Here is a 12,582-nt window from a genome sequence, read left to right as displayed (position 1 = left end):
GGGCGGTAGGTTTGATACTTGGACACTGTGATCGCAGTTAAATCAGGATTTATTGATTGATGGGTGATTGGATGGTAGGTTTGATACTTGGACAGTATGATCTCCGTAGACTGTCACTATTATTTATTTTGGCCTGGAGACGTGGACCATTATCGTATTTTAAATATACCATAAAGTAGTCTTTCAAGTTGAAAGTAACGCAATCTTGACGTGTGTGGAATGCATGGCAAAGGCAACAAACAGTACAGGTATTTTGTTTTTTGCTAAAGAACAGTAGAGACTGTACAGAGTGCAGAGTCCTGCCACAAAGACAATTTATGGCGTGGTTTGTGCTTGGTCTGTAGTCTTCTAGAATTGTCGGAATTATGACCATCTTTTTTTCTCTTCAATTATTGTGCACAACTGGACGCGTAGACAGGATCACAGCCTTAGTCACCCAAACCGTTCACTTGGCCCGCTCTAAAACCGCGTTTCGACGGTTTAAGACCGTGCACTTTCCTTTCAATGTCATAGATACCAATTAAGCCAATCATGGGTGAACATCCTTGCTTCGCTATAATGTATTCATAAATTTGTGGCTTTTCTGTTCTCTGAACTCGCTCTGAAGTGAAAAAATGGGTTTTCTAAAGGAGACTAGCACCACGTATTTCCATTTCAAAATAACTTCAAATGGGGCATATTTTCCAATACTCTTCGGCACATTAGTTTATGCAACTCATAAGCATTGGTTTGAGTTTATAGGGGTCCAAGTGGCAAACATAACTTTGTTACTTTGTCAATTAAAAAATATACTAGCCATGCAGCCTGATCTGTGGTCGGCCTACTATTTTAAAACTTATTTTGTCTGGGCATGTTAATTTTCAGGCTAAAGTATTTTGGTTGATGTACTTACTGCAAAAGCGCATTTGTATAATGAATGCGCGGTAACAATTTTTCAAATTTGAGTTTAGTTATAGACATACTTGGATATCTGCCACAATTCGATCTCCAACCCTTGCCCGATGAATTTTAAAGTATGTTGTGTCTTCTATAAAAATATACATGGAAAAGTTAGTGATAGTGCTACACTGAATACTTAGGCAAATATTCAAAGTACCCATGATCTTATTTTTTTTTTCTAAGTTAGCAAAATTGTATTAGAATGGGAAAAAAGGGGGTACAAGTTACATGTAGTAGTTGGTTTGGGTTTGTACAGTCCCGAACCACCTTTAAACAAACCTATAGTAGGTCACCGAGGGAGATTTCCATCTAGTAAGCCATTCGGGTCTTCCCTCATACAAAAGCGTGATCCGAGGTAACCGAAAGTGAAAGCGCATGATTTGGCGGCTAAATCACCGCAAAGTTTGCCTCCCGCCAAATGCTTGTAATCGGCAATAAGACAACCTTCTTTGAACTCTCTTCCACCTTTGTTTTAAGAACCATGGGAGTTGGTCCTCTCAGAAGGCCATGATCTAAGGGGTTTGTAGAATCCGATTCCACCCAAACTTTATTCCACCCCTTGCTTCTTCGCCTCCTCAATACCCTCAAGAATACCCCGGATTTCAGCTATGTAGCAAGTGTTAAAACCAATATTTCTACACGTAACTTGTAAGATTTCACAATTCAATTCCTAAAGATTGCACCATAACTTGTTTCACGGGATTACCTTTGGACGCACCATCCGTGTTGATCTTAATGATGTCGAGATCGGTGGGTACCATTTACGTTTCGATTTTTTGGGCTCTCGGATGTCTTGCCAGTAAACCCCATTTTTCCGAATCCTCATATCGCCGCACCATGCATACTTCCTTTAAAGAGGGAGTAGGCATTAGGTATAAGGGGTTTAGGCTTTGGTATAAGGTCGTTTGTTGTCTTTATCTTGTTCTGTGCTTCCAAAGGAGAACCATACCTTCCATTACGGCTGCAGTCCACAAATGTACAATGATTGTACTTCTGTGATTACATCTCGATATTGCCTCTTTTAGATTTGTAAAGCCTCGGAAACCAAACTGCCATGCCACCCACTCCCATAGGTCCTTTGCGAATCTGCAGTCCCATATGATGTGCTGGAGATTTTCTTCCGCCTGACAACCCAAGTAGCATTTGGACGCCATCTGAAGGCCTCTGCGTTGCATGGCAGCGTCTGTTGCCGCACACTTTTGGCAAAGTTTCAAAATTTGTCCCTGCGCAGATTCGAGGATGCACATACTCATTCCACACTTGTTCTTTGCCAATCCATCATGTCGTTTTTTTTCTTGGATGGCTTGAAATCTTTCAAGAGACTGAAAAGTTTCCCTTAAGGTCCTCCTTCCAGACACTACAATCCCTTTCATCTTGCCTTATGACCGGAAGGTTCTCTGTGTCCACTCCCATATGTTGCAACAACACCAAAAGTGGAGGAGGTATATTCCATACACCATTATGAATTATCGAACTGAGTTTTGACCTGCAATTCTTCAGCTGGGTTGTAGAAAGCTGTAAAGCCTGTTGGATCGATTGCTCACCAACCCAGACATCTCTCCAGAGGTCCACTTTGTTCCCATCACCTATAAGCCACTGGGATCTTGAAGTAACTTCGTGTAGAGCCCATCCGATGCCTGGCCATAGCGATGACTTTGTGTAGTATTCGATGGGTTCATTGTCTCTAGTAAAGTATTTACTTCGCATAAACATAGCAAAGTCATCTTCTTTATATTTGACATGCCAAGCCAATTTCATCAACAATGCCATATTGAGCTCCCGTAACCTTCTAATGCCCAGCCCCCCTTCCTCCTTCGGTTTGCAAACTTTATCCCAAGAGACTGTTACACATTTCTTGATCGCAGGATTACCCGACCATAGAAAGTTTCTGAATATAGACTCTGCTTCTTTAATGACGCTAGATGGCCACTTGTAAACCCCCATATTGTATACTGGGATGCTAGAAAGAACCGACTGTATAAGCACACGTCTCCCTTGAAAGGAGAGAAGCTTGCCTTTCCATGCAGTAATCCTTTTCCTGATTTTGTCCAGTAACGGAGTCACTGCTACCCTAGTGATTCTACCTGCTATCAAAGGCACCCCCAAGTACTTTTCAGGTAAAGCACCTATTTGAATGTTTAAAATGTGATGGAGATGATCCCGCCTTTCTTGAGCCATACCACCTAGAAACATCTTACTTTTTGTCTTGTTGATTATCGTCACGAAGATACTTGGTATCTTTCCAAGAATTCGCTATGTTAAGCCACACTTCTATAATCCCTCTTGAAAAATAATGATATCATCTGCATCTGATAAGTGTGTTGGTGCACTCACTCCTTTTGCACTAGTTAGAGGCATAGTTTCCCTTATTTCTCTGAGTTTGTTCAAACCCTGACTTAGTGTATCCTCCGCTAACACAAATAGGAGAGGGGATAAGGGATCCCCTTGTCTCAAGCCCCTACCAACCGGTATATACCCAACCGCCCACCATTTAGAAGGGCCGGATAGTCTAGCAGTTTTAACAAAGCCATCACCATCTTTATCCATTTCTCTGCAAATCCAAATCTCTCAAGCACGACAACTAAGAACTCCCAACTTAGGGTATCATAGGCTTGGGATATGTCGACTTTCAAAGCAAAACTCCCACCGTAGACTTTCTTGTCTAACACATTCATCATCTCAGAAGCAAAACCAATACTGGTTTGTGGCTCTCTCCCCTTGATGAAACCACTTTGCTCCTTTGAAACCAAAACCTCAATGAAGTTGTTCAAATTTAATCTGCAGAATCTTTGAAAAGATTTTTATGAGGAAGTTACTCATGCATATAGGCCGATATTGGGACAGCTTACTTGCATTTTTATCTTTTGGAATGAGGGCAATGAAACTTGCGTTCGCGCCCTTTGGTATGATGGCCTCTCTGAAGAAGGACTTGACTGCCATACAAACATCCTTTCTTATGATATCCCAGCATTGCACATAAAAACAGCCTTGGTAACCATCTGGGCCTGGGGAGCTGTCTGCATTACTACTCTTAATGGCTTCGAAGATCTCTATATCGCAGGGGATCGAACATAGCATCTCGTTCATATCAGAAGTGACTCTCTTAGGAATGAGATTCGTTAAGGCATCATCGATCTTTACTTCTTTGTATTGGAACTTCTCTGTGTAATATTGAACAATGTGCTGGGCTATCTCCTGCTGGGTGAACAAGACATTTCCATCTTCTGTTTTCATCTCTGTTATCATAGACTTAGCTTGCTTGATGTTGCATACCCTGTGAAAATAAGTCGAGTTCCTTTCACTATCAGAGAGCCATGAAACTTTACTTTTCAGCTTCTAATGAATGCTCTTTGCCTTATAGGCTTGATCCAAAGCTTGTTCCTTACTTCCCATATCATTCAGAATATTCAAATATGTAGGGTTAGTATCAGCTGCTTCTTGGGCTAGCGCAAGGTTGTCTTTAGCTTTCTTGATGTTATCCTCTATATTCCCAAAAACGTTAGTATTCCAGCCTTTAAGAACCTCTTTAAGCATCTTAAGCTTCTTACCTACCCTGAAGATAGGTGTACCTGCTATATAGTGCGGCCAACTCGTCTTCATCAGATCTAGAAAACTTTCATGACTGATCCACGCCTTGTTAAAAATCGAAGGGCACATTACTCGGTCTTGGAATATTTGCCATACCTCCAATTAATGGTGCGTGATCTGACCCTGCCCTACTATCCACCCTGTATCTCCACTCTGGGAACTTTTGTAGCCATGCTTGGTTAAAGAAGATTCTGTCCAACTTAGACACGATTCTTCCCTGTCCATGCTGATTGTTGCACCATGTATACCTCGAACCCACAAAAGAACTTCACGAAGATTACAAACATTGTACCAATCATAAAATTCGACATTGCAGACTCTTCTTGGAATCAATCCCCTTTCTTTTTTCCGTGTATTGTAGGACCACATTAAAGTAAGCCTACCACAACCCAAGGATGAGAGGGTTTAGAGATGAGAGGTCCTGCCATAAAGCTCTTCTGTTAACCATCAGACAATTGGCATGGACAGCTGAAATAACACAATTGTTTACCATAACTGTAATGTGCTGGGAGGATGCCTAAATCAGAGCTGCATTGATGCCCCGTCTCCATAAGAACCAAATATTTCCTATTCTACTATCAGAGTCATTGTGGAAAAACTGATAGTCAAAATATGCTAGCCCAAGACTTAGCAGAGTACTACTAGTAGGCTTAGTCTTGGGTTCTGCTACACAAAAGACATCTGGACCCACCTTCTGAATCATGTCCTTTATTCTTATTAAAACTCGCTCCTTCCTAATTCCCCTCACGTTCCAATATATTATCTTCATAAGGAATTAATGAAGTATTTGGTACCTATACTTTAGCTCTAGTGCAATGCTCACCAGTGCTGACGTACTTTCTGTTCTTACTGCCAGGGGGTCTGCCAATTAATGAAGTACCCATGATCTTATGTTAGTGATTATAAAGAAACTGGAAGTAGCTCAGCTTTTGTCCTTCTCATAATAATGATAAAAAAGAAAAAGAATGCCACCAAATGATTATAAAAAGCATGCAAACAACGTAACAAAGTTAAGAATGACATTTTTTGTTGGAAGAAAAGTCGAGTCATTGCGCTCGGATAATCATAAACATCAACTGTATTTAGGTTTACGGGCGCTATCTACAAAAATTAAATAACCTAATCCCACCCACTATTAGGGGAAAAAATTGATTTCAATTTCTATGTTTGCCTATATCAAACAACCACCCCACATGCACCTTGAGAAATCAAGTACTACATCTGTTTATTTGAGTTCAAACAACAATAAGATGAGGTGTCTTAAAATAGTCGATTCATCAAAAAATAGAGAAAAACCATATTGAAGAAGAGATGTCCATTATATCATTGGTGTTTCGGTGCACACATAACTAAATAAGAAGTGATTAAACCTTGTTTACTGCAAAATGAACAAATTACCAAAACTTTTTTTTTAATCATAATTATAATACGTACAAAAAATCAGTTTAATGGATCCAAGAAATGTTAAAAATCCATAAAAGGATTCCTTAGGAAATTCAATACACCCCCTTCATACTTCATCAGTAGCTTGGTTGGAGGCATATCTAGCAAATGCATCAGCCGCCCCATCCATACTTCATAAGTAGCTTGGTTGGAGGCATATCTAGCAAATGCATCAGCCGCCCGATTCCCTTCTCTGTAATTCCACGTCATCTTAACTTCAGGAATTACACTCATTAAATGTTTAATATCATCTAGTAACACCACAACCTCCATTGGTATGTCTTCCAGCTCATTCAATACGGCAGAACAAAGATAGGAGGAGTCTACTTCCATAATTAAATGTTCAAATTTCAGACTCTTGGCCACCCTGAGACCCAATCTCAATGCGTAAAACTCCATAAACATGGCACTTGCGCGCTTAAAAGGAACAGATAAACCACATACAAAACCACCATAATCATTTCTAACAATAACACTAGCACCACTTGGTCGGGACATCCTAAAAGCGAGCCATCTCGTATTCAACTTATACCAACCAACCGGTGGTAGAGACAAACAAAGCGGATAGGTACCTTATCTTGTGCCTTTGTTGTTTATATTATTCTCATTTGCATTCAAAGAGAGGGTAAAAGATTCTTAGCTTTAAAGAGAAAACCGACATGATTGATAGAAGTAGATTCAAAACCTGGCGGTTATTCACTCCAACTAAATACACCAAAGTGATATCGCCAATTTTTGTAGAAGTTCTTGTCCTTCTTGATGTCTACTACATTTGCAAAGGGCATTTTCCAGCGACTCCTTGAAGGATAAGGATGATACACTATAAACAATAGAATGGAGTTTCATACCAAACCAAAGGGCCCTTGTAAAAGGACAATCGACAAAGTAACATGTGTGCATACCTACTGCGGTATGTACAATAATTAGTTTGAATACCTAAAATAGGTAATCTATGTGCATACCACAAACAACATGTGTGCACAATCATCAGTGTGCATACCTATTTATGTACATTCGCATACCATGCACATATATCTTGTTCTGTTTAATGTTGTGCAGGAGTGTGGGAAGTGTGGCATGGTAATTCCGTATAATGCTACCGAAGAGGCACCACTCACCAGATCTTATAAGCTATGTTTGTAAAGGGCGAGGGAGGAGCTAGGTATTAAGCTCCTTGGCAACGTCATGGAAACGCCTTTGACAACAATCTACAACATTTTTCACTTTATAAGGCACCTAAGTGGTACTGGCACCTTTGACAAGATAGCTTATTAGTTTTCTCAACATACGATGTTGTATTCTTAAATTTGGTTATAGAGTTGGTGATCTCAAACTAGGAGAGGGAGAAAGAGAGAGAAGAGTTTACTCCTTTTAGAGCGAGAGGCCTGGGACTTGTAACATGTCTTGTAAGTAGGGTAGCTAGCTTTAGCAATCTTCTATAGACTCAGAGATTGTGAAAGGTCAAGGTTGAACTTGGATCCTTGATGCGAGTATTTAATATTTTTTTGTCAACCAAAAATTAAATTAGAGTCCCCCCTCACCGTCTTTTGAAGATCTAATTCAATTCCTAGACTGGCCAACTCTATCAGTTATTTGTGTTCATCCCACTTACAGCTGTACTATGGATCATGAAACTGGTCTCCATATTCATGGTTATTAAGCCATTTTCGTTTTTTTTTTTTTTTTTTTTAAATTTGGAGTGATTATGTTTATTTGTTCTTCGATTTGGAGTGGTTATGTTCGTTTTTGTTTGTTGTTATTTTCCGAAGACAACAACTATTTTTTAAATTACCTTGTTACTAATATTTGTTTATTACTATTTTTTGTAGTAATAATTGCTCATCGATCAAAGAATGTAAAAAAAACCATCTACACAGGTGTGAAGAAATTGCTTAGTGACGGCAGTAGTAGTTCGAGCCATGCTGACCCGCTTGAAAAAAAAGAAGAAGGGCCACGTCGGCATCCACCCATAGAGGGGATCAAGAAGCCACTAATCCGAGTAATATAGTAGGTGTAGGTGATTTAGAGGTAGTAGAAAAAAATAAAAGAAAAATGAAGAAAGGAATAAGGGCTCCTATTGTAGATGATGATGATTTAGATTTAGATTTAGATTTAGATGAGGATATATAGATAAGGATGAAGATGTCGATGTAGTTATTCCTGAGAATTTAGATGGTGGTGATAGTAAAGAGGAGGAGGATGATGATGATGAGGAAGGGGAAGGGAAAGAGGAGGATGCTGATGGTGAAGAGGAAAGGGATGGGGAAGGGGAAGAGGAGGAAGGTGAAAAGTTTGGTGACGACAATGAGGAGGGGGACGAAAAGGATGACGATCTGGAGGAGGTTGACGACAATTTGGAGTAAGATGACAATGAGAAAGAGGATGATGATGAGGAGGAAGCGGTAGAGGAAATAATGGAGGCACCGGTGGTACGTCCTGTTCAAACTTTTGTGAGAAAATCGAAGAAAGACAAAGAGTACCAACTAGGCACATATGGTGGTGGCCCGACTAGAGTGGTAGGTTGTGTCAAGGACCAACGGTTGTATGACTATGCTGTGCACGTTGCTTGCAATGTTTGGGAGGGGCAGGTAATATTAATATTAATATTAATTAGTACTTTAATTTTATTTTTTTTACGAAATTAAATCTTCTTCTCATTGACTCTTTGTTATCTTTATTGTTTTAGGAGCACAGAGTTTTGAAGTGTGGTCAGCACCTAACCAAGTTAAATCAATGGAATATGGAGTCAGAATTTAAAAACTTTCCTAAATTTGAAAACGAGCTCATAAGGACGGGTTTGTATGATCTCATGATGGGAGTATATGAGTATCAGGATTCAGTGTTGGTCTCTGCGTTTCTGGGGAGGTGGCATTGGAGACCAACACATTTCATATGCCGTTTGGGGAGATGACTATCACTTTGGATGATGTCTCCCAACTCTTAGGAGTCTCGATCGAAAGAAGACTTCAAATTCCAAATTCCAAATTTCTACAAATTTCAAATTCCAACTCCTATGATGTATACATAACTTCAAATTCCATACATTCGTATACATCAAATTTACACCCATACATTCGTATACATCAAATTTACACCAAAACCAAAACCATAATCCATATACAAATAGGAGCATTCATTTCTTTCCCACTTCTTCTTTTATTTTTCTCTACTATCTCTAAATCACCTACACCTACTACATTACTCTAATTGGCATAATCCGCTTGTCGTGTCGATCCCCTCTAGATGCCGAGGTTCCCCTTCCTTTTTTTTCTCAGGCGGGTGGTCTCCGACCCGAGCTACTACTCCGCCATTAAACAATTTCTTCGCACCTGTGTAGATGATTTTCGCTACAAAACAAAATCATAAACAAGTATTAGTAACTAAAAGTTTCAATCTAATAATATGAAAACAAGCTTCATCGATAAAACGAATACGGAACGAAACATAATCAATTAGAGAGAGTTTCAAATATTAAGAGGTCGGGACGACAAAACAAAACAAGACGGGTTTCAATGGAACTTTCAAATATTGAATGTGTTTTTTAACCCATTAAACTTTCAAATAGGAAGCCAACACCACTTCTTTTGACACATTTTGCAAAAAGTTACATTGGTCACTATTGAATGTGTTTTTTAACCAATTAAACTCATTGTGTAAATCGTTTTAAAAACACATGTGGCTCCTATGTGGAGCCTATATGGCTGTGTAAATTTACACAACCCATTGGTGATGCTCTAACAAAAGAAATTTAACATTACGTCAAGGATTTGGACCTCTCAGCTCCTTTGCACTAAAGTACTTTTTATAAGCCTGCATTCATGGCTGAGGAGTAAAGTAATATGGAACCAAATTTCTAGTCCAAAAAGGAAGATAAATAAGCGACATTATACAAAGTGTTATTAAATAAAGAGAGTGCCAACAAACACATCCTTATCACGTATAATCAATATAGTGATCAAATTGCCTAAAATGGGACCACTCAGATAATAATAGGATTAAATTAAAAGTGGAGGGAATTGTCAAAGCATTCACATGAATAACCAAAATTTCCCAATCAGTATCCTCTGTATTAATTCTATTAAGCAACATATATAGAATCACAGCTATGATGAGAAATAAAGAGGGGGATATATGTAGAGAAAACTTGTTCTTTTACAAAAATAAACAAGATCGAGTAATAAAGAGAACCCTTTTTTTGGTTCAACAATATACACTCAATTCATTTGATAATTGATGGTATGATATCACATTTCTTTTTTCTTTTGTCAAAAGAAGTTGAATCTAAAATAAATATAGAAAATGCCCATGTCTTACCTGTCTAATAATTCATCGAATCCAAAATATTAATATAAGGTGATCTTCGATCCTTTCTTTGCTTAACTGTACAATACTAGACCCATAATTGTAACTCCAAATCCAATCATTCCCATTATTCATCGGATTCTTGAAAATCAACACCGAGACAACTGCCGCCACTGCAAATTTCGCATTGCCAAGAACTTGCAATGTCAATATATGCACTAGTATGTTTCGTAACCAGAAAATTTGTCAAGTTCACCAAATAAGCCATTGTCAAATTGCCCAATAACAAAAACACGATAAACGAATCTTCTTTCGCCTTCTGTATTTGTAACTATAGCTATATTTCCTTCAATGTACAGTGTAAATGGAAGTAGATACACTATGTCCTTAAGACAGATTTTCCTCCTCACGGTGCTTGAAGGTTGATGGGAAACTGTCTCCCAAGATAGAACGGATTTCCTTCTATAGAAAGCTAGCACTTCAATTCTATAGAATCAGCGAACATAACATAGTATTTGACTAAGAACAGAGGGAGAAGAGAAAGATCAGAACTCTGTGTAATCTGGTGTCCTTCTCTATTTATAGGTGAGTGGGACGTGATGTCTCTTCGAAACAACATAATGACTCTTGGAAAAAGTAAAGCAACTCTTTGAAAAATCACATGTTTCAAAAAGATACACCATTTCGGCATAAAACATTGTTTCGAACCAGTGCCTATTTCGAAAGGTCACACATTTTTAGTATGATGTACTGTTTCGAACCAGTGCACATTTCAAAAGATTGCACCTTTTCGGCATAATGCACTGTTTTGAACCAGTGCACCATTTCGAAAAGGTTTTTCTCACTTTACATACTGTTTTAAGAGAAACCTATTTCATCTCAAGTGGGGTAACTTGGGAGACAAATTACTCATTCATATCTCAATGGATTTGTGTAAATCAACTTTTCTAACCATTACTTGCTCACCCTGTACTAATCAACAGGGGCAGATCTAGGGGGCGGGGTGTGTTGCAGCACACACAACTTTCGAAAAAAAAAAAAATACTAGTTATAATAATAGTGTATAATTCACCCAAAATAATATATTTAGTGTGTTAGTTGTAGCAGCCCCCTTGAATGGAAATCTTGGATCCACCCCTGCTAATCAAGATGACCAAACGGAAAGGTCATATGGTTTGACGCCTTTCTGCCAAATCCTTCTTCCTTCTCAAGATGGTGCTTCCATGTTTCCTATGTTACTAATGGCTACTGATACTAGCTATTTCAATGCAAACTTGGTCAGTGATATAATCTTTCATGCGCTTCTCCACATTTGGATTTATACATTTTATGAACGAATACAGTGATAATATAGTACGTGCACATTTTTTTTTGTATTAGGTACCACTTAGCAGACAGAGTTCTCGATGGGGGAATGGCTTTTGAAAAGGCGCACAATGTGCGATTTTATCAACACCCAGACAGGAAATTTATTGGTCTGTTTAATAAATCAATGTCTAAATACACTTTCATAATGATGAAGAAGGTTGTGGAGACATACAAAGGGTTTGAGTCCATAAAAGAACTTATTGATGCGGTGGAATCGGAACCACCCTTAATATCATATCATCACGTCCAAGTACCCCACAATTAAGGGTATCAATTATTATTTGCCTCCTGTGGTTGAAGATATAGTACAAAATATCAGGATATGACAAAATATCGATCTCTGATTTATGGATATGTGTCATGGATATATTTTCTTCTTTGGGGATATTTGACGAGAGATTGCGTTTAATCTCCTTGCTTAAAAAACTGGTACATTAAAACCCCCTCAAATCCTAACCACTCACAAAACCTCCATGTTTTTTTTAAAATAATAAGCTGACAAAAATATTACTTAAAGACCCATGAACACGTGAATCCTTCTATTTTCTCTCTTCCTTCTCTTTAGCTTTTTAGATCTAAAATTTCTTCTCCTACAAATCTAAATTCACATAGTTAAGATGGCAAAACAAAAGAAATAAATGGTTGAATCACCAACAAAAACTATGAAAGCAACAAAAGAGAAAATGAATAACTCTACAATCTCGAAAAAAGCTGAAAAAAAAAAAAAAAAAAAAAAAAATCAAACTTTCAAGTTCTAGAAGAGATGGAGATGAAATTGAGAAGATGACTGCCCAAAAACTTGTTGAACAAAACCAAATCCGGTGAGAATCTTCAACCTTTAATCATATTTCTATAAATTTGTATGAAAAAATAAATTTTCATATGCTTGTAAATCAATTTCACGTTTGTTTAGTGATTTTACTATGTATTTTCTAGTTTTCA

The 12,582-nt window shown here is 38.2% G+C and overlaps 2 protein-coding genes across 2 annotated transcripts; both read right to left on the bottom strand.

The window, feature by feature from the left end:
- Nucleotides 1–3,389: 3,389 nt before the first annotated feature.
- On the bottom strand, nucleotides 3,390–4,173 carry LOC147490988 (uncharacterized). Its single transcript, XM_086567155.1, has 2 exons — nucleotides 3,869–4,173; nucleotides 3,390–3,717 (listed from the first exon to the last, which is right to left on the bottom strand). Exons 1-2 carry the CDS (start codon nucleotides 4,171–4,173, stop codon nucleotides 3,390–3,392), a joined length of 633 nt encoding a protein of 210 aa, XP_086423281.1.
- Nucleotides 4,174–5,991: 1,818 nt separating this feature from the next.
- On the bottom strand, nucleotides 5,992–6,468 carry LOC147490987 (uncharacterized). The gene has a single exon (XM_086567154.1). The coding sequence runs from the start codon at nucleotides 6,466–6,468 to the stop codon at nucleotides 5,992–5,994; it is 477 nt and encodes a 158-aa protein (XP_086423280.1).
- Between the last annotated feature and the right edge of the window lie 6,114 nt (nucleotides 6,469–12,582).

The sequence above is a fragment of the Coptis chinensis genome, chromosome 6, assembly GCF_015680905.1.
Source record: "Coptis chinensis isolate HL-2020 chromosome 6, ASM1568090v1, whole genome shotgun sequence".
NCBI lineage: Eukaryota > Viridiplantae > Streptophyta > Magnoliopsida > Ranunculales > Ranunculaceae > Coptis > Coptis chinensis.
This window is presented reverse-complemented; position numbering and strand designations above follow the sequence as displayed.